This window comes from Eretmochelys imbricata, chromosome 8, assembly GCF_965152235.1.
Source record: "Eretmochelys imbricata isolate rEreImb1 chromosome 8, rEreImb1.hap1, whole genome shotgun sequence".
NCBI classification, from domain to species: domain Eukaryota; kingdom Metazoa; phylum Chordata; order Testudines; family Cheloniidae; genus Eretmochelys; species Eretmochelys imbricata.
In genome coordinates, this window is record NC_135579.1 from 64,602,316 (window position 1) to 64,623,724 (window position 21,409).

General features: G+C 40.3%; 1 protein-coding gene across 2 annotated transcripts in view; it reads right to left on the reverse strand.

Annotated features, from left to right (window-relative positions):
- Positions 1 to 19,000, reverse strand: part of DENND1B (DENN domain containing 1B) — a 243,551-nt gene extending 224,551 nt beyond the window's left edge. For both annotated transcript variants that reach the window (XR_013346830.1, XM_077823786.1), the window contains exons 1-2: positions 18,713 to 19,000; positions 15,349 to 15,413 (exon numbers count right to left, since the gene is read on the reverse strand). Coding sequence is in view for 1 of the 2 variants with exons in the window: in XM_077823786.1 (XP_077679912.1) it covers positions 15,349 to 15,413; positions 18,713 to 18,729 (82 nt within the window). In the remaining variant the exon portion in view is untranslated. The remainder of the gene's footprint in view (positions 1 to 15,348; positions 15,414 to 18,712) is intronic.
- Between the last annotated feature and the right edge of the window lie 2,409 nt (positions 19,001 to 21,409).

Genomic DNA, 21,409 nt, shown 5'->3' on the forward strand with positions numbered 1-21,409 from the left:
AACTCCTTGTACAAGGATCCCTCCCCCTGCAGCTGAGGAATGATGAGCGCAGAAAGCGGGCTGTGAGGGAGTTTGCAGAGCTTCCTGCAGCCTGGAGAAAAATCTGGAGGTGGGTCTGACCCGGCACGCACGCTGTGCAGGGAAAAAGAAGTTCCATCTTCCGCAGCCCAGATGGTACTAGCAGTTGAGCACAGCTCAGGGTAGGAGCCGCCAGCTAAGTCTTCCCCTGTCCCACTTCCTGCCTCACAGTGATTTACCTCTCGCCAGCTGCCCTGGGCAAATGAAACATACTGCTAGGGAGGACTGCATGAGTGCTCTTATGGCTTCCCTTTGCTTCTCCATCAGAAAACTATTTTTCTGAGGTGAAGCAAAGAAATCTGTGGGGAGACATACATTCTGCACAGGCACAGTGGTGCAAAATTCCCCCAGGAACCATCTTATAAACTGGCTTATAAACCTCATTTACTCCTATTATTGATCACAAAGGCAAGTAAATTAATGTATTTTTGTATGAAGGGAGGAAAAACCAAACAGTGACAACAGAATAAGAAAAATACAAAGATAATTATAAAATTATAATTATATAATAATTGCGCTGGAAATGGCCCACCTTGATTATCATGCACATTGTAGGGAGAGTGGTCACATTGGATAAACTATTACCAGCAGGAGAGTGAGTCTGTGTGTGTGTGTTTTGGGGGGGGGGGGGGGTGAGAAAACCTGGATTTGTGCTGGAAATGGCCCACCTTGATTTTCATACACATTGTAAGGAGAGTGGTCACTTTGGATAAGCTATTACCAGCAGGAGAGTGAGTTTGTGTGTGTGGTTTTTGAAAAAAAAGGGGGGAGGGGGTGAGAAAACCTGGATCTGTGCTGGAAATGGCCCACCCTGATTATCATACACATTGTAAAGAGAGGTTTCAGAGTAACAGCCGTGTTAGTCTGCATTCGCAAAAAGAAAAGGAGTACTTGTGGTACCTTAGAGACTAACCAATTTATTTGAGCATAAGCTTTCGTGAGCTACAGCTCACTTCATCGGATGCATACTGTGGAAACTGCAGAAGACAGGTATTGTTTCATGGTCTCTGTGTATATAATGTCTTCTGCAGTTTCCACAGTATGCATCCAATGAAGTGAGCTGTAGCTCACGAAAGCTTATGCTCAAATAAATTGGTTAGTCTCTAAGGTGCCACAAGTACTCCTTTTCTTTTTGCGAATGCAGACTAACACGGCTGTTACTCTGAAACCTGTAATTATAAAATAGTCACTATAACATAAAACAGTATTTTACACTGTTCTTTGTTTTATACTGTAAGAAAACGCAGAAAAACAATGCAAAGACAAACAGTCTTAGGGAGCAAAGGAAAGAGGACAAAGACCACACAGAATGTCGACCCAGTACACGGCAATGGCCAGAGCCAGATTAGGTCATAGGCACCATAGGCCCATTCTAGGGCCCCAGATCTAGAGGCAGATGAGATCAGAAGCTCAGTATTCATTTTAAAAACATCATGTTTTTAGCTCTCATGGATGCATAAAAAAGCTTGAAAATGTGAAACAAGTGTAACTGATCCCTGTCAGAGTCTGCTCACAACCTAAAAACAATATTTCAAAGAGATGGGAACTGCCCCGTTCATCTTAACTCTAAACTTGTGCCATCTCAAGGAAGGGCAGGCCCATGGCATAAGGATGGGGACCCTGGGCAGAACATCTGAAGTGTGCCAAGAGCTCTGAATTGCCTTAATTTGGCCCTGGCAATGACACCCATCCGTAACTATCTCCAGCACTGGACCAGCAGCACACGCAACCATCAACAAGCAGTGGACTGGTAACCCCACTGTGTGATTTGCCTATCAGTAGGGACCTAATAAGGAGCTTAGCCTGTAGGACATGAAGAGGTTCTAGTCTGAAGAATGGTAGCAATAGACAAACCAGATATGCATCATATCAACATTCTTTAGCATTTGTGAATTCCTCCTCTGGAAGAAGAGTAGAGAAAGAGGTATTTAAAATGTTGCTGTTTCCTTTCCTCCTTTTGACGGACTACGTTCCTGTGCTTTATAATAGATTTATGCTCCGTTTCCACATTCCAGTTTTAATTCCTATATCACAGCAAAGTAATTTTGGTATTCAGGTGCATCACGCTGAGCAGGCCTATATCATCAACATTTTGTACATTGTGAAAAAGAAAAACAAATAAACATGAACATCACTGCCCTTTTTCAAAGGCAAAATTCTGATGCTATATCTAACAGCAGTGGGAGTTTGCAAAATATGGGTTAGTTTTAACCGAGATTCAACCAGTAGAACAAACAGAGAAAACAAATGCTCTTGGTTTGGGTAACATCTAGGGTCAGATGCAAAACTCATTTAGAATTCTGAGTCTAGAAGAATGAAAGCAGGATCAGAACTGTTAATCATCCTTTATGTCTAGTGCCAGTCACCCCTGAACTGAATTGCAGTACAATAAACCGAACTATAATGGTTAACATTTACTAACAGTTATTTTCTATTTTGAATGTCGGGGAAAACTGCTGTACCGCAGCTATCACTATGTGGTAACTCAACCTATTGTCTGACTCTCTCATGGTTATGATCTTTAGTGAAACATCCTACTTATGATGATCAGTGCAGACCTGCCTTACCTAAGGAAAGTTCACAAGAATGTAATCTAAATAACAGATAACTGCCCAAACCAAAGTGCCATTTTCAGACAGAAGTTTGCAACCTGAGCTTCTCTTCACAATGGGCTGAATCTAGGTAACTTTGGAAAAATCTGATTCACAGCCAAATTTTGAAGCCCTAAATTCAAGTATGCATGCTGAGATCCAGAGTTTTGGATTAGGCCCATCTTCATTAAGTACAGGGTAGTAATATCACCACCTTTCAACAGAGCATCACGAAGTTGTTTACAAAAGCAGGCAATGTGTGTATAAGCTGCTGGCCTGCCTCTCCAGTCTAGGAAGGACTGATGTAACGCTGACAGACCCTGGTTGTCAGTGGGCGGGATCGAACCTAGGTACCGCATGAGCTAAAAGGCAACTGACTCCCAGTTAAGACTGTACAGCAGACTCATTTAACTCTCTCTGAGTGGTCTCACTACCACTAGATGGGATAGAACACCTCACCCAGAAGGTGTGTGGGTTACACTGACACCATACCTAAAATCTGGGTCAGGCTCTTTCACAATGCTTCAGCTTTATTTCTTCATAATAAAACAATTCAATGCAAGTTCCACATATAAACCCCTTCTTTTCCCTGAACAAGGATCTTCTGAAGGGGGCTATATATCCCTTCATTTTTGGTTTTTAAAATTTCCCAGGAATTTATAAATGTTTATTTAAAAAAATTTAAAATGGGTGAAAACTGTAAAAAAACAAAGACAAAAGGGCAGAGGGCAAGGAGATTGGGGTGCCCTGTACTCACAGGAGGGAGCAGGCAGAGGAGTGAGGGGATCCTTCTGCTTCCTGCGGGCATGTCACTGCAGTGGTTGGGTGGTCTCTGCTGCTGCAACCCAGCTCCCTGCCCATCTCACTACCCCTTTGCGGAGGGGGAAAAGGTGAGGCCACACTGATGGTCCAGGGTCAGAAGGTGGCTATGCCCAGCAGGGAAAGTAAACAGGGTCTATTGCCTTGTTTCCCGCCCATCTCACTCCCCCACTGTGCAGTGGGGAAGCAAGACAGACAGGGAGGCAGGTGATAGGGAAGCAAGATGGGCAGGGACCCCCTTAGCTGCCAGGACCTGGCTCCCTGCCCCGTTGCTCCCTACATTGCAGTAGCAGCCGCCTACCAGCAGTTACCCACCTCTATGCAGCAGGAACTCTGCAGGGAGGTACCTGGTTGGGGAGTTCCAGCTCTTGCAAAATCCAGGTAAAAACTTAGTAATCTGAATATTTTTTTCAAAACCCAGGAATTTTTCAGGAAAGTTGGGTACAAAACAAAAACGAAGCTCTTCCCTCTTGCCCACAGGTTCACACTTATCAGCTGCTCTCTTGAGAGTGACCCTGCTTCAGTGCCTGCCACAGGAGCCAACCCGCTTTCTGCAGCTCTCCACCCCAACTAAGCCACTTGCTGGCTTTTATCACCACCTTAGCTATCTCCTAGCTCAGACTTCTTATCAGTCACAGTTGAGGCCAGGCCCAGCTTCCCTTAAAGGGTCAGATGCCCTGTAAAAAAATGCCCATTCCAGCAGGGACCATCTTTTGTTCTGTGTTTGTACAGCATCTAACACAGTGGGGTCCTGGTTCATAACTAGGGCTCCAAGTCATTACAGTAATACAAATAAGAAATGAAATAGTAATATGACAGATAACGAAACTATGACACAGAAAAATCAAGTGCCTTACTCAAGTCAGTGGCAGAGGCAGGAATAAAATCCATACCACCTAACCCCCACTGCTTGAGTCCCAGTACAAGAATATGTTGCCTCCCTAAGAACACCCATCACTTCAAGCTTAGTGAAACTCACTTGAAGCTTCCATGGGCATAATATACATATATACATACTTAACACCTTTTCAAAGTTATTTTTATATATAGCATCTAGGAGGCTTTAACCAAGACCAAAGTCGCAATGAGCTAGGCAGTATGCAAACTCATAGTAAGATAGAGTCCCTCCCACTCAAAGAGCTTACTAAATTCCTAATACAGAGTTAACTTCAGAATCTTTGCCTTTTCATCCAATTCCAGAATTCTCTATTTCAAATGTCAATGCAAAGGGGCAAAAGTTTATAGCCAATAATTTAGTGTTAGAGCAGTTGTTTACTTTGAGTGTGGAGACCTAAGCTTCTAACAACGAACATTATTTACATCAGAGAATCCTGACTCTTCGTATCAAGGGGTTATCACAAGACAAGGTCTCTTATGCAAAAAGAGACTACTTTATACATTGATCTTCAAGTGTAAGTATGCACAAGTTGCTCTTAATATACATAAAGCTCTTTAAGAATTAATTTGCTTTGAAAAAAAATTTAAAGAAAAAACACCACCCTTCAGTACTTTGTACTGGCAAAATAGCTTATATAGTAGTCTCTTTTGTGACTTTTAGAATGCAAAAGCATAATTTTATTTATTTTTTGGATTTATCTATAGAACTACCTATCCCAACAAAATTCTACAATAGGCACACCTAGGACATCACCAGACAATATCAGAGCTGGGAAAGAAACAAATTAAAATAACACTTCTGTGAATCAGAGACGAAACATGGCATTCCACTCTCTTCAATGAGTGGGGAGACAGAGGGATATGGCTTATGACTGCAGACAGGATTTGTAAAGCTTAAAATCATCATAAATTGTTAGAGTAAAATACATTTTAAGTCCATACCAAAAGTGGAAGAGAGGCCTTTAAAGTTACACTTTAACAGCAAATGTACTGTACTATCAGCGTAACAACTCTCCTCTAAGAATGAAGTCCAACTTAGAGAAGACTATCTTTCTAAGATTGACTGTGCAGTGTGTGGGAGGGGAGAAGTATGCTGACACTAGCTGATAAAAATATGCAGTCAGACTCTTTAATGCTTCTGAACACAGAAGTTTAAAAGCTAGCTAATGAACAGAGTCACCTCAGATATCCAAGTACTAAAATGAGACAAATTCAACTTCAGTAAAAAAGCAAGAACTGCCATGTTTTACACAAGTTGACCCTACTTATAAAAGTTTGCTATCTTTGGCTCACACATTTATATTAGTATTGATGTACTTAAATACATACTGGCAATCCTATTAAAAATCTATAATATAGTTCTTTTCATGGCAAATTAATATTTATGCTTCCTAACCCATCAGATATTTTTCTTGTATTCCACTGCCTACAAACTGGTCACATATCTATAAATAGCATATGGCATTAGCAGAAACTGATACAGCCAGGCAATAGCAAATGTCTTCAGGTAATAATTCATCTCCATCAACATCATGTCAGACAGCCTGCTCCCAACATCTGCTATGGCTGGTGCCTGTGAGGTACAGCTGGGCCTCCCGCAACTGCTGAGACATGGAGTCAACCTCCCCCAAAGACCTCTTCTCCAAAGTGGAGAATGAGGGCTGGGTACGATAAATAGCTTCTCTAGCCTATGTCTCCTCCCAGCTCCCCCACTCCCACCATGACACACACATCCAAGAATAATCTTGGCTGAGGGAAGAGCGCTGTAGAAAATAAGAGAGCACAGTAGCAATTTTCCATCCCCTTGATTACTCCTGATGAAGAAGAGAGGGTGGGCCCTACAAACTTCCTCCCTTCTCCAAACTCCTGTCAAAGGGAAAGGAAAGGGTGAAAGGGGCCAAGCCACCAATCTGTGTCCTAAAAGGTAAATTGAAAAACAAATTCAATTATTTGTATTCCCATAGCACCCACAATGTGGTAGGTACTGTCCAAACATATGGGAAGACTTAGTTCCTACCCTTAAAAACTTTCAGACTAAATAAATGAAAATTCAGTAAAATAAATATTAACCCACTTAGATGTCACTGGAATTTAAAAAAAATACTCATGAGATCATTATGATTTGTAACCTGCTGACAGCATTCCTGGTGGTGTACATGAGACAAATATTAAGACCACCTTTGGTCTGTATTCTTGAGATTGTTCAATATGGATATCATTCTTTGGTTTTAGAAAATACTGCACAATCTCAGACACAATTCATCTGCTTTTGCCCTCAAAATGTTTGTGTAATACTTCATTAAACAAAGGATTTGTTAACTATTCTCCTAATCTGGTAAGAACAACTGTAAAGGAACCAGGTTACAAGTAAATACTTTTTTTTTTTTTCAAATCACATTATATTTGTAAAATTCAATAATGGAAATTAAAAGAAACCCTTAAAGGGAAGTGGAACTCATCTTAGATATGGCTATAATTACACTGTCAATAAATTACAGGTAAAGGTACAGGTTTCAGAGTAGCAGCCGTGTTAGTCTGTATTCGCAAAAAGAAAAGGAGTACTTGTGGCACCTTAGAGACTAACAAATATATTTGAGCATAAGCTTTCGTGAGCTACAGCTCACTTCATCGGATGCATGCAGTGGAAAAGGTACCTTCACTTTAAACTATAGTAACGAATGACTCATATGTATCTCCTAGAATATTAAGTCCTGATATAAATATTCATAATGATAGATCCACAATTAAATAACCCTTTTTATTTGTTGTAACTAAAGTGAATTTTCAACATGCACTTACAGTTATGTCAATGTTGCAGCAAATATTGCATATTTTGGGTAAACATTTTTACAAATAATCACATTCAGCTTACTGCTTCTTCTGTAACAAGTCCAAACATGCACACCTAAACTCCATATACAAAAATGCTTTGTTGCCATTGTCTATAGCACCCTGCTACCACAAGCAGCATCACAATACAGTATTCACAATACCACAAACATCATCATACATTTTAATTAAGGACTAACTATGAAAAAATCTCAACTCCTCCATATTACTAAAAACATTTTTTAAGAAAACCTAAAGACAAACTTCAAAAACTTGTGAAAGGGATACAAGTTTTAAAAAGCAAACCTGTCATACACCTAAATGTTGGTATCCAATTACAGTACTTAAAGCAAGAATCATAAAGATTACACAAGTCTAGAAGAGGGATGTACCACATAATACAACTTTAGGCCTGTGTGCAACAGAACATTTTCTCCAACATCATATTGGGGCAAACAAAGCCTTAATTTTTTTTTAATAAAACACTATGTATTTAATCTTTATTTGAAGCACTATTATGTTTATATTGATAGCCATTTGGTTAAGTCTTATAATAACCTATACATTCAAGTAATTACACTGCTAAGAAAGTGTTCAAATACATTTTTCAACAGTAAACTTATTTCAAATTAATTGATAGCAGTGGACAAGTGTGTGGCTGCTTTTTATTCATCTTTCTGCCACAGACCATTTTAAAAATGTAGAGATCAGTACTTTTGAAGGTAAATGTCTCTTTAGTACCCCACCACTTGAAAACCAGCAGTTAAAAATATCCGTATTGAAGAATAACAGGGTATTCTACTGAATGTTTCAAGTATTTTGAAAAAACAAAATTACTACAGATTGCTTCGTGCATTACATTGATCTAACTAGCTTTTTATCAGACTTCAGTCATGCTCTGAAAAGGAAGAGGAAAACAGTTATCTGATCAGCACGTTACACCCACAGAGTGTTTGTGGTTAATGAAGAGCTCTGTGCAGTGGGAGGAAGACAACATACCAACAAACAGAGCACGCAGACCCCAATCCTGCAAGCAGCTCCATGAACATAGACTCTGGTGCAGAACCCCACTGAATTCAATAGGGATTTCCACCTGCATTTCACTGCTTGCAGGATTGGGATCTCAGTCTATGTCTACACTTAAAACAATACAGCAGCACAGCTGAATTGCTCAGTGTAGCCACTCACTACAACAATATAGTTAACCAACCTCCCTGAGAGGTGGTAGTTAGATCAACAGTATAGGAAGTATTCTTCCATCAACCTAGAGCTGTCTACAACAGGGACTAGGTCAGCTTAACTATGTCATTCAGGGATGTGAATTTTTCAAAGAATCATAGAAGATTAGGGTTGGAAGAGACCTCAGGAGGTCATCTAGTCCAAACCCCTGCTCAAAGCAGGACCAACACCAACTAAATCATCACAGCCAGGGATTTGTCACTCCTCTGAGCCACATAGTTCAATTGAACTTTTTGGTGTAGACCTGACCATAGTGAAACTAACCATTTCACTTAATATTAAAATTCATTTTAATTAGAGATTTGCACAATTTCATTATTTTTGAATGTGTCTTTTCCAAGCAAACATCACTTGGAATAAAGAGTACACAAATCTCCTGGGTTTACTAACATTATTTGTATTTATTACTTGTATTATTGTAGTGCCTAAATCAGTCCGAAATACACTGTGCTAGGTGCTGTACAAACAATGAACAAAAGACAGTCAGCATTTAACACTGTTCAGTGGATCCCAACTGATTCTTAAGACAGGAAAAGAAACATTTAAGGATATCCTTTGAGGATATAACCTTTGGACATAGCTCCCTACTAAAAGAAGTTATGTTACTGGAATTAATAATGCTAAACTAAGTAATCTATACTGTTAAAGCAACTTCTTCTAAAAATCGCATACTCCTAGACCTATTTCGGTTTATAGAAGATTTTTGAACGGTTAAAACAGCATATCGTCAGGAGCCTATGGCCCCTAAAGGACTCTGGGCCCCTTTTACCATCTCAAACTTAGCATACAGGGTGAGAGAACCAGGGTGGAAATTGGTTTACTGTCACCTGAACAGAAAGGGGTCAACTTGAGTCACATTCTTCTCAAGGAGTGAGAGAAGAATGGTTTAGAGACCATATCTACTAGAGATATATATGCTGGAGGTCAAGTTCAAGGAATTTATTTGCTATGCACCAGTTCAAAGCTTATCATGTTCATAGAACTTGTGTGGCCTGCTGACTTTACAATTCAAAATAGCATATTTTTATTGCCTATTGTGCTACATTTCAGTAAAATTAATATAGTGAAAAATCTGTTTGTCTTTCATAATCAAATGATGTGAACAAATAGACAGCTTCAATTAAGCTATGAGCAAACCTCTACACTAAGGTATGACAGTAAAAGGTGCTTCTGCAGCACATAACCTTCAAATGAAGGAAGGTCTGCAGGGAGAGAGAGAAAGTTTGTTTCAGTGTAGCAGCACAGCTATAACTAAACAACAGCCATGTGCAAGTTACCACTGTGAGGAAGTTGCAGAAGGACACACTGCATGCCACTTTCACCAGATAGAAGACCAAAAAACACTGGAATATAAGTTAAAAAAATAAAATTCTGAAGACTGACACCATTACTTAGAATAATATAACGAACAAACCAGATTCTACAATATTAATGACAGGTTTCGAACTGTGCCTTGTTTCTACAAGTGATAACTGAATGTAGAATGCCAGCTGAAAAATGTTTCTTCTACTGCCATATGCTTTTTTTTTTTTTTTAAATGTGCCAAATAAATCAAGGTATGACATGCTGACAGAAATAATCAATCTTGCAGTTTTATAAGAAATAAAGTAAACATGTCTTCTCTATTTACTGCAGAACCATGTTCACACTGCACTTCAAACATGCAAGCAACAGCCTCATTGCTGCTAGAGTGTGTTAGCACTGTTCTCTTGGCCCATGCAGAAAATCATGCTGCACATAAACTAGTCTAATTTTTATGAACTCTGTCTTAACATGTATCTTGGGGGGAGGGGAAATACCCATCCACAGAGATCAGCTAACATGTGCTAATCGAGCTACCCCTAGTTGATGCTAACACAGTTTTGACCCCATTATGAGGCCATCAAACTTTTCCCATTGGCTAGGTAGACCTAGATTTAACAGAGCTTCTTACCTGTGGATGATCTACTAGAATTTATCTCAATCTGATAAATTTAACGTTTAGTTTCAAATGCAATTTTATACTGTAAAGTCCTTTATCACTTTTCTGAGTTATTGGGCAAAAGCAAGAGTGTTAGCCCTGCTGAAAGTGTAACATGCAACATACTCCAACTTAGCTAAGGCCTTTTTTCTGTGTCTGTATTCTTACATCATCAGAAAATACATTGTCCCCCTAACAAAATAAATACTAGAAGTATTTCCTGAAGTGAAATGATGAAGGTTGAAACAAAGGTCCATAGTAAATCAAATACTGCTATTTTGAGTTTCTCAATTGTACAGTAGACCCTCAGTTTCGAACACCTCGAGAATGGAGGTTGTTAGTAACTCTTAACAAAATGCTGTGGTTGTTCTTTCAAAAGTTTACAACTGACATTGACTTAATACAGCTCTCAAACTTTACTATGCAGAAGAAAAATGCTGCTTTATTTTTTAGTATTTATGTTTAACACAGTACTGTACTGTATTTGCTTTTTTTTTTTTTTTTTTTTTTTTGTCTCTGTTGCTGCCTAATTGCATACTTCCGGTTCCAAATGAGGTGTGTGGTTGACTGGTCAGTTCATAACTCTGAGTTTCTATTGTATTAATTGAATTAAGTTTTCAATTAATTAAAATAGCATGCATTTGGATTTTATTTATTTATTGGATTTTACTCTTGGCTATAGAAGCAATAAATTTTAATCATTCAACTACTCCTCAAAGCCAATCTCACAGTTTATTTAAATCCGATGACACTGTTTGTGTATTTGCTCAGCTATATCTGAAAAAAAACACTTTCAAGGTTGTCAGGCCTGTTTCCAAAAATAGATGTTATATTTTAGGGGTTATTTAAAAATGTTCAGCTGTCAAAACTCATCTTTGGAAAGTGCTAATTTCTGTGTGTCACATCACAAACAAACTGGTACAGGTGTGCGGCATCCTATTTAAAAATACTAGCTTATTTATAGTCAGACACAGCAGGGATATACTAGTTTTTACTTGTTTGTTTGAACTGTAGCACAGCCAACAAAGGGTGGTTAAACAAAATGCAGAAAAATCTAAAAGAGGACCTCACTCTAGGACAAACTTGAAATGAAAACCTTAAAAGATATATGGGTCAAATTAAGGTCTTTCTCCCTCCTCACTCAACTTCTCCTGCTGCTCACTCATGCAGGGAGATCATAATTCTGTGCTTGTGATACTTCCACAGTAACAGTGATGACAGTGATGCCACAGATTCAACCATGACTTCACTGCAGGATCAAGTACAAGAAGCAGATGGGATGCGAGAAAGTCCCTATTTAAACACAATTCTCTTTCATGGGAAAGAAAGGGGCAAGAGCAAAGAAACAGGTGAATGGACCTTGTTTTGATATATTATATATTCAAAACATTATCATAGCATGAAAATCTGTTTAAAGGCAAGTCTTCCAATACAGTGTAACTGTCAAATTTATTAGCCTTATAATAAACCGACCTGGAAAGCTCCCTGTTTAGTAAAACAAACCTGTGCTCAGTTTTTAAAGCTGTGTTAGAGAAATTACACATTCATCTCTTGTTACATGTACAATAATTCCTTAAATAAATCCAGTCTTAATACTCAGATGTATTTATTTGACACACTACTATTGCACTCACCGTGCTACAGGCAAACACAATGACAGGTCCCTGCCCCGAGGCGTTTGTGATCTAATGTGATGCCCAGAGTATGGAAAGATGAAAATTATAATATACAGGTGACACCCTAAGAATGGTGATGGGAACTGCACCTCAGCCACTAGACCTTTCACTTGTGATATTTCAGAAGGCTCATTTCTCTCTCCAGTCCTATTCAAGATCAACATGCAGCCACTGGGCGAACTGGTACGAAACTAGAGACTTACGTGCCAGCAATACATAGATGACACAGCTCTATCTATACATCACCATACAGGACCATACCACTCAACATCAAACATCTCATCCAAGCACTGGACTCCACTCATGGATTAAAAACAGCTGGCTGAAGTTCAACCCATGCAAGACAGAGGTGGGCAGAAGAAAGCACTCTGAAGAGTCTGCACCCAAAGTGCAGTCTCCTTTGGTGGAAGGCGCACACCACATCATTCATCAGTTCAGCTGGGAGTTTTGTGGTGGTTCCTGGATTGCTCATTGATGCTAAGAGCTCACATAGCATCATCCACAAGTGATGCTTTCCAACATCTCTAGCTGTCTAGAAGACTCCATCCCATCATAGTGGATGGTGCCCTGACCTCATTTATTCATATCTTTTTCATCTCCTACCTGGACAATAGCAATACAATATAGCTGGGCATGAAGTCTTCAGCACATAGGAAATCCCAGCTTGTACAGAACATGGTAGCACATCACCACCTCACCACACAGGTTACTGTGAGCACAACAAACCTGTCCTCTGCTCTTTACGAAAGTTTCCTCATAAAATAGTGAGTCAAATTCAAAGTCTCTGTCTTTTGCTTCCCGGCATTAAGGCCGGGGCCAACCATATCTAAAAGACCGCCACAACAGGTACAACAAAACTTGGGACCATACAGGTAAAGCTCATCTGTGCAAGGGATCAAGCTTTCTTAGGGACTGCTCCGAGAATGTGAAATGAACTCTGTCAGGAACAATGGATAATCACATCTACCAAACCCTACCAAAAAGCCCCCACTACACTGGACACACAATTCTCCTCCTGGGGAGAGGGAGACTGAACCACACAGATGTTAGTCATGTTGCTTAATGCACCACTTGTCAAATGTTCATATTCTATGGTGATGAGGGTGATATATGAACCTATATGGAATAGAAATCAAAATATATACTTGGTAAGTACCCATCTAGTTGCTTCCTTTTAAAAAAAAAACTTATTAATGTGTGAAGATTTGGGAGTGAGGACAGGAATAGAAGAGTAACCAAAATATGTTTTGAGGAGTGTTTTGAGAAGATGAGAAGAGCAAAACAGCCTGGCACACAGGGCCATGAGCATACTCCATATATAAGAGGCTCATGAGAAAAGGCACACAGTCTCTTGTAGCAGAAGACAACCAAAGGAGCATTAAGATGAACTGAAATAGCACACACAGTGAGAGCTGGGGAAGTGCCAAGAAACTAGTGTTGAGATGTAAGCAGAAGCCAAGCCTTGCAGTCCTGAAGGTGAGTATAAGGAGTTTGAATTTGATGCAAAAGGGGACTGAACACCAATGTATGATTTGACCATGCAGATATCACAGAGCTGTAGGTGAGGCAAACATTTCTGGTAACAGCACACTGGGTAAACTTAAAGGATACGACATGAGAATCATGGTCAGAAATGAAGACGCTGTAGTAATCAAAGCAAGAGATGACAAGAGCATGGATCAAGCTTCTGGCACTAGGAATAGAGAAGGGACAGATTTTAAAGATATCAGAGAGGAAGCACCAGACGGATTAATTGGCAGACTATATGTTGGGGAGAAAGAAACTGAATATGACATGAAAGTTGCAAGCCTGGATGAAGGGGAAGAGGAGTTGAAATATGGCTGGACATCCAAAAAAAGATGTCAGATAGACAGTCACAAAGCAAAGACAGATCATGGGAGACAGATCAGGTGTGGAGAGAGAGATCTGGGTCTCATTATCATTCAGGATATGAGAATGGACAGAGGGTTACCAAGGGAGAGAGTATAGCGAAAGAGGAAGAGAATGGGAGATGACCAGAAAGTTGCCACTATGGGAATTGCTAAGGAGGAGCAATTAAGAGAGCAAGAAAAGCCAAACCCACAGAGAACCATAAAAGCACTGAGAGCAAGTCAAGGAGCGAGCGTAGCCAACTGTGTGAAGGAAACTGATCGGTCAAGGAAGATAAAAATAAAGAAGTCACCCAAGAACTTGACCAGGAACGGAATATAATATCCTGCCTCGATGAAGGTAATTGCATGAGAGTGAAATGGATGGGAACTACCATGCAGAGAGGATCCAGGAGGAAGTCAGAGTAGAGGAGCTGTGGCATTGGCAACAGACAATAAATTCAAGAAGCCTGGGTATGAATGGGAGGAAGAATATACACTGGCAGTTAGAGAGGCTGGAAGGGTTAAGGAAAATTATTAGAATAGGGAATACAGCAGTGTGCTTGAAAGAAGAGGATGTGATGGAGAATAAGTGAACAAGGAAAAATATGGGAAGCAAGAAAAATCAATAGGAAATAAAGTCAAGGGGGCATACTGATGTCCTAAAAGATGTAAAACTAGTCATATGCCATCATTCTTGTTGAGTCCCTCATTAGAAATTCCACACAATTCTAGTCAGCACTTTAACTTCAACCTGAGAAGTTACATGTTTTCCTACATGCAAGTTGCAATCAAAAGACTTGCTCAGATAACTGATTAGGATTGTGATCTTGTTAGTATTCCTGCAGCACCATATCTCTTTCACCAGAGTGCTTGTAGGAGTGTGAAACTAATTGCTAATACCAATTCAAGTCAGCTCACAATAACATTTGCACCATTCCAAAATTGCTACAGTAAAAGTTATTTTCTGCTACTTAGGTTTTTTTTCCTTTCTTTCAACAGTGATTGTTAAGAGAAAAGCTCCAAAGAGACAAAAGGAGAAATCAAAGTACTCAAGGCCCAGTTCTGAGACATACCACTAAAATGACATGACTTATTAAATCTACATTTTATGGAATGAAAGATTATAGGAATTAAAATGGTATAAGTATGTAACACAAACCACAATATCAACAATAAACTGCTGAAAATGCTTGCCCCTTCTATCATCAGAATATTAATAACTGAAAAAATTAATTGGAATAATAGCAGTGAGCACTAACAGAATTTCACACTATCAACACTTCAAAGCATGAGGTGACAAAATAGAGGGTGCGTGGACTAAATAATTGAATAAGATCATTTGTGTCCCTAGTTTCTATAAATAAATGCCAACAGTTGGAGTACATTACCTTCATTTTCAGAAGCCTGGCACTTTACCTTGAGTACCAAATCAAATGTACTTTCTGGATTTTCCCTGGAAATAAAAAACAAGTCAATTGATTAGTCATACATATGTCACAAACCGAAAAACACTGATCTAGATTATCAAGCCTTCTCTACAGTGTCCATAATGTTATATCCTATCCACTCCATTTGACATTAGAAAATGAGAGAAAGAATCTCAATTATTTGGATGTTTTGTAAGATTTCAGAAGTCATATTTTTCTTCACATCCTTTAATATATTCACACACTTTTCAAAAAAGAATAGGCAACAGAAACAAGAATTGAGGATAATTAGATGATAGTTAAAACAATCAAAATTCTGTGATTACACTGATAAATCGTAGTCTTAAATGTTTGAGAGCTCTTCAGTTATTTCATTGTGTCATTACCCCATTTTAGAAAGTCATGTTGAAGTAAATACAATTCTAAACTTGCTGACAGTTTGCTTTACAAAACTGAACTTTACAGACGGAAAAAATGCTGCTAGTTTCTCTATTATCTATCAGTTTGGGCCTCTCTGATAGCCTTTTTTACTTCGCCAGTTTGAACCACTTCTGTTTTTAAATTATGAAGAGAGTGAACCAGGATTAGGCTTCCATCTTAATTCCTGCAAACTGAGCCATTAACACATTTATCTTTTTTAATATATTTGGTCACCAACTGAAACTTGACAGTCACCATACCATCTCCTTCAGAAGTTACTGCCATTGGCACGTTTAAGGATTGAATCCTGTACACAACAATTCAACTAGTGAGAAAATATTAATCCAGTAATTATGAATTATATTTGCATATGTTGTCTGATAGCTCATTACCCAACCCTAGCCTAAATGTAAATAATTATTTGAACCGAACAGCCACACGTGAGAACCATTATTATACAACATTCTCTGACCAAGAATAAACTCATACATTTCAGTAATTTCTTGATTTATTATGTTACGTTCAGAAGAAACCCTTAATTTATTTTTACCATTCTGAGTTATTTAAATTCTCATTCTGATGAACAATCTGCCATTTATAGTAAAAGCAAATATTATAACCTCCACCATATCAATTATTTATCTAAGTAACCACATAAAGGGCCCAGGTTTGAACTCTTTTCTTGAGTAAAATGCCTACAGAAGTCAGCAGTTTTTCACAAGTAAGGAATTCAAGAGTGGGCCCCAGGTTTCTAAAATGATGCATATAAATCTAAAATGATGCATATATCACATATTGATAGTTCAATACAAGTTTTTTTAAAAAAGTTTTAGAGGGATTTTGGACTGGAAGGAAACTTTCAGAGGTCACCAGTTACTTAATGAGTTTTCTATCATTTATTTTGTCACCAAGTATTGATGATATGCATTTATATTAAGACTGAGATATCGCATTTCTGAGCAACAGTCACATATCTTCCCACATCATATTCCTTCCCTGCATCACTTTTCAAATTATTCAATTGGAAAATCTTAAAGGAGGATCCTGAATGAGCTAGTTCTGCTCTTATGGGGTTTTTAGTTTTGTTTTTGTCTAAGTTTTGCTCTCAGTTACACTAGTGTAAATCCAGACTACTAGAAATTTACTGGAGTGTAACAGAAAAGAAAATGATCCATTTTTTCTCCCCTCAGCTAGCAAGATCAGAATGAAACTAATCAGAGTTGCACTCGTTTAAATGAGGACAAAATTGAGCTGTAAGAACCCAGCCTGTAGTGAGAAGAGTGGAATCCCTCTACCATAAAAGGGTTAAATGAAATTTAAACCTAGGTATGTGTTTGCTCTTTTGGCTCATTTTCCCCCTTCCTTAAAGAAGAAGTGGAAAATCAGAATGCTGGATTTAACATGTTCATTTCCATTAAAACCGTGTCTCAAATACAGGATTAGGACTTCAGAGCTCAACTTCTTGAATTTACGTGTGAAAACGTGTTTGCTTCCTTCAGTACACCACCACAAAGTCTGCTTCCACAGAAAAGTTCTAGGTTTACTCTTCACCTCCCACACAAAAGGTGTTACTTAGACTTAGAAGTGTCAAGAAATATGTCTAACTAGTCTGATATATGTCAGGCTGGCTTTCATTTCTATTATAACTATTAAATAGCAGCACACTTATTCATCATAAATATAGATTACTGTCAGTTTACAAAATACAGATTTAACCTCTCGTCAATTACTGAATTAAGGAAATCAATGGGACTCCTTACAATGGGCAAGTAGCCTCAAACCATCACAGAAAATTTACTTCATCAAAGTTTGTCAACACATCTGGGTTACACTAACATTCTCGCGAGGTAGAATTATTCTCTTAACGTCTTGAAAAACAGTAATTTTCTTCAATAATCAAATAAAGAGATGTTGTTAGATTCCTTAGAAGAAATGTTTATAAACAACCTCTGTTTTGATGTTACTAGTTTTACACACTATTTTCGTAGCTGTTCCTCAAAACCAGGATTCATTCGCCTGTAATTTTCTCAAATATGACAGTCAAGTAAAATAGCTGGAATATTTTTTAAAAATCACCATTTATTGGCAATAGATCCACAGAGACAATAAATAGACAAAAAGAAGAAGTGTAAAAGTTTGTTCAGAATTGGTTTTGTAATCCACCTAACACCCAAACAAGTCATCACGGCCATTCTTCTGAGATGTTTAGTAGGTACCAAACCTTAGGCTGGCACTGTCTTCTGTGAAGACTAGTTATGATGTGTATGAGCCTAGAGACAGAAACAATGGCCTGTCAATTCTCCCACTTGTGGGGCACTCCCTCACTGGGATGAAGATTATTATAAATCTCTGTGTACCTTTATCTCATCCTCTGGTGATGAAGGATTTAGCCAGTGGGGCTCACTTTAAGGTGCAGGTAGAACAGTCTCTGATGATTGAAGGGGGGTCATTTTGACAGAGACAGAGTGTGGGTTCTACAGTCTCTCCCTGGGAATAAAGGATGATAAGGCAGAGAGGGTGGACAAGCTCCCCTTGTGGGGCGGGCTGCAGGATTCATGGCAGGGCGTCTCCACGGGGGGATGGAGAACTGGGTGGGGAACCACCACCAGCTGTTCACTCTGAGGCTGCCAGTGTCACACCTGCGGGGAAGGGGCGGTTTTGCCGTGTGGGCTGCCGTGACAGCCCCGCTCCTGTCGTGCCAAGGGTCTCTGCTCAGCCGCCCCCTGTACGTGCCCAGCGCAGAGCCAGGCCCCTGCCCCACACCCCGCCAGGCTGGGGGAGGCTTTGAGGCCTAGTCCCTCCTCCCCTCTCCCTCCAGCGCAGCCCCCAGAGCCGCCTCGGCCGCCCCGCTCCGCCGAGCAGCCCCCGCGCCGCTCCCCCTGCCTGCCCCGCCGCCGGCACTCACTTGATCCTGCTGTCCATGGTCACATCTCGGGCCCCGGGCGGCCGCTCCGCGCCCCCGCGGGGAAACACCTCGCCCGGCCGCAGGGAAAGGAGGGACGCGCCGGCCCCGGGGGAGGTTACAGCAGCTGCTGGCGGTGGCCCATGGCTGCTCCGCTCCCCCGGCTCGGGCCGTGAGCGCGGCGGGGAGCGGCGGCACCGCCTCCTCCCAGCCTCAGTTCCTGTTGCCGCGGCGCCGGCACCTTCTGGGAAGCAGGAAGCTCGGCGGTGGCCGGAGCAGCGCCAGTGTCACCTGCGCGGGGCCCGGGGGCGGCTCTGCCGCGGGGGGACGGGACTGAACGGCTCCGCGGACACGCTGCGGGGTGTAGGCTGCCCGGTCCCCGCACCGGCCCCGGGCCTGCTGCAGTAGCCTCTGCCCTAGGGGCCCGGCCCCAAGCCCGCGCTGACGGCGCTCGGAGGCACAGGGCAGGGGCCCGGCTCCACGGCCTGACCCACGGTGCGGCTCCAGAAGCTCTGACTCGTTGTGTCCCCAATGGGGGCTGTCCAGTTCCCGTCCAGCACAGCCCTGCACGTTTCCTCTAAACACCCGAGAGGCGCCTCAACTTCTCCTTTCGCTATAATTAACGCTTCCCTAGACCGAGGGGGAAAAAAAACCCAAAACCCACCACTGGGCACTGTTCCTCCATCAGGCGTTTAGAAAGAAAAACATGCAGACAGCTAAATTGTTTTTTTTTTTCACCTCATTGCCCCAAAGCCTTCATGCTGGGTTCTCAGGTTGTTACAGGTTTAGAGGAGTGGAGTTCCCCTTTACACACACACCAAATGAAGAGGGAAAGGGAAATAAAATGTTGTGTCAGATATTTAAAATATCTCATTACTAAAGCACATTGCAAAATCCTTCATCCCCACAGAAAGGGGGACTTTTTAGAAATGCCTTCATTAATCCAGAGTAAAGAGGAGGTGGCTGGTCTACTCTCTCCCAACCAGAAAGCTGGCTCCCTAAGCCAGAGACTCATCCTATAGGCTCCAGTCATGCAAAGATTTAAGTATATTCCTACCTTTACTCACTGCAAATATTCCCATTTGAAAGAGTCTGGTGTCAATGCAACTCTTCACAGCGCACAACGTTAAACGTGTCTTGCAGTATTTGGTCTTCACAGATTAGGAAGGCCCAGATCCTGCAAGCAGATCCATGGGTCTGCTCATATGGTTCAGCTTTCAGGATCTAGGCCTTCACACCAGGAAGAGCCTTCAGAGGAAAAGAACAACAGAAAAGGCATACACAAGAACCTAATCCTGCAAACAGTTATGCATGCCAGTAGTCCCATTGAACTCAATGCAGCTATTCACAAAGTTATTCCTGTGTATTTTCAAAATTAGGGCCTTCCTACTTTCTAAGGGACAGATTCCTTTGACTTCAGATGGAGCAGCAAGCATGTAGGTAAAAGCAGAATTTGAATCAGAGTCTTTTGTTGGGCTATAGATAGCCCTTCCATAAACAGGTGCAACTGGCATTTGCTTCCAGGGGAGATCTTATGCCAGAGATGAATTTGGTCCATTCTGTTTACAAATAGTGCAGTCATTTTGGCAACAGTCATGTCATCTCCACTTTATACCATCACAGATGCACATCAGATGTTTCTATTTAATATATTTAGACACTTTTACCTAACAGTTTTATTACCGCTATGTATAGGTTAGTTCTATAGTGGAAAAAGTAATGGTTTTAAGATTATTTTAAAGTTAAGAATTTTATTTTAGCCTATAATGCTGTTAGTTCAGCTTTGTTTTCTATTGTGTCTTAAACAAACTACCCCAAAATTCTTAACAAGTAATCCAAAGGAAGAAATTATAAAATAAATCATCAATCCTGCAAACACTTACACACAAATAACTTTATGGACGGTAGTAGTCCCATTAAGGTTTGGCATGGGATAAAAACAAAAGCTGGCCCTAAGAATGCACCAAGTCCCATTCGCATTAGGTGGTCTGTGCAGCAAAATTCCCACCAATACCAAATTTCCTTTACCTCATAATATAATCGCAATGAAAAATGCGTAAAGCAGAAATTTTACAATACTGGGCCAAATAAAAAATGTCCTTCACTGCTCCCTCTGAAATCAATCATAATATCAGCACTTGATGAGTGGAATACATTCAAGCCAATGATCTATTAAACACATAAAACAGCACTAGTACATTACTGAAGTTGAAGAATCAAGCACTCAAAGAAGTCAGGAAATGATAAACAACCATTTTCCTGCTGCGACATTAACTTGGCCATGTTGCACATCCAATTCACCGTATGGTATATAAATTAATAATAAAACATATACCATGTGCATTAAAACCAATTTGATGTTGAAGCAGAAACATTAGCTTTTGGATTTTCTTGACTTTTGAGTGCTTACTTTCTCAAACTTAATGATGCATTAATTTGTGGGTGTAGTTTCAGAAGCACTGAGCATATGCAACTCCCACTCCCACTGAAGTCAATGGGAGCTGTGGGGAGTTCAGGATCTCTATAAACCCAGACCATCCTTTTTTTTAAATGAAAAATAAATGAATTGATTTTGTGGTAATTGAGGCTCCTAAGAGGAGCACTGAAACCTGCTACCCTTAACTGGCCAACTACTTAAACTGGGCTCCTCTTTGAGGATTGAATGGAGGAAGTGGGGAAAGTCGTCCAAGTTCTGGCCTC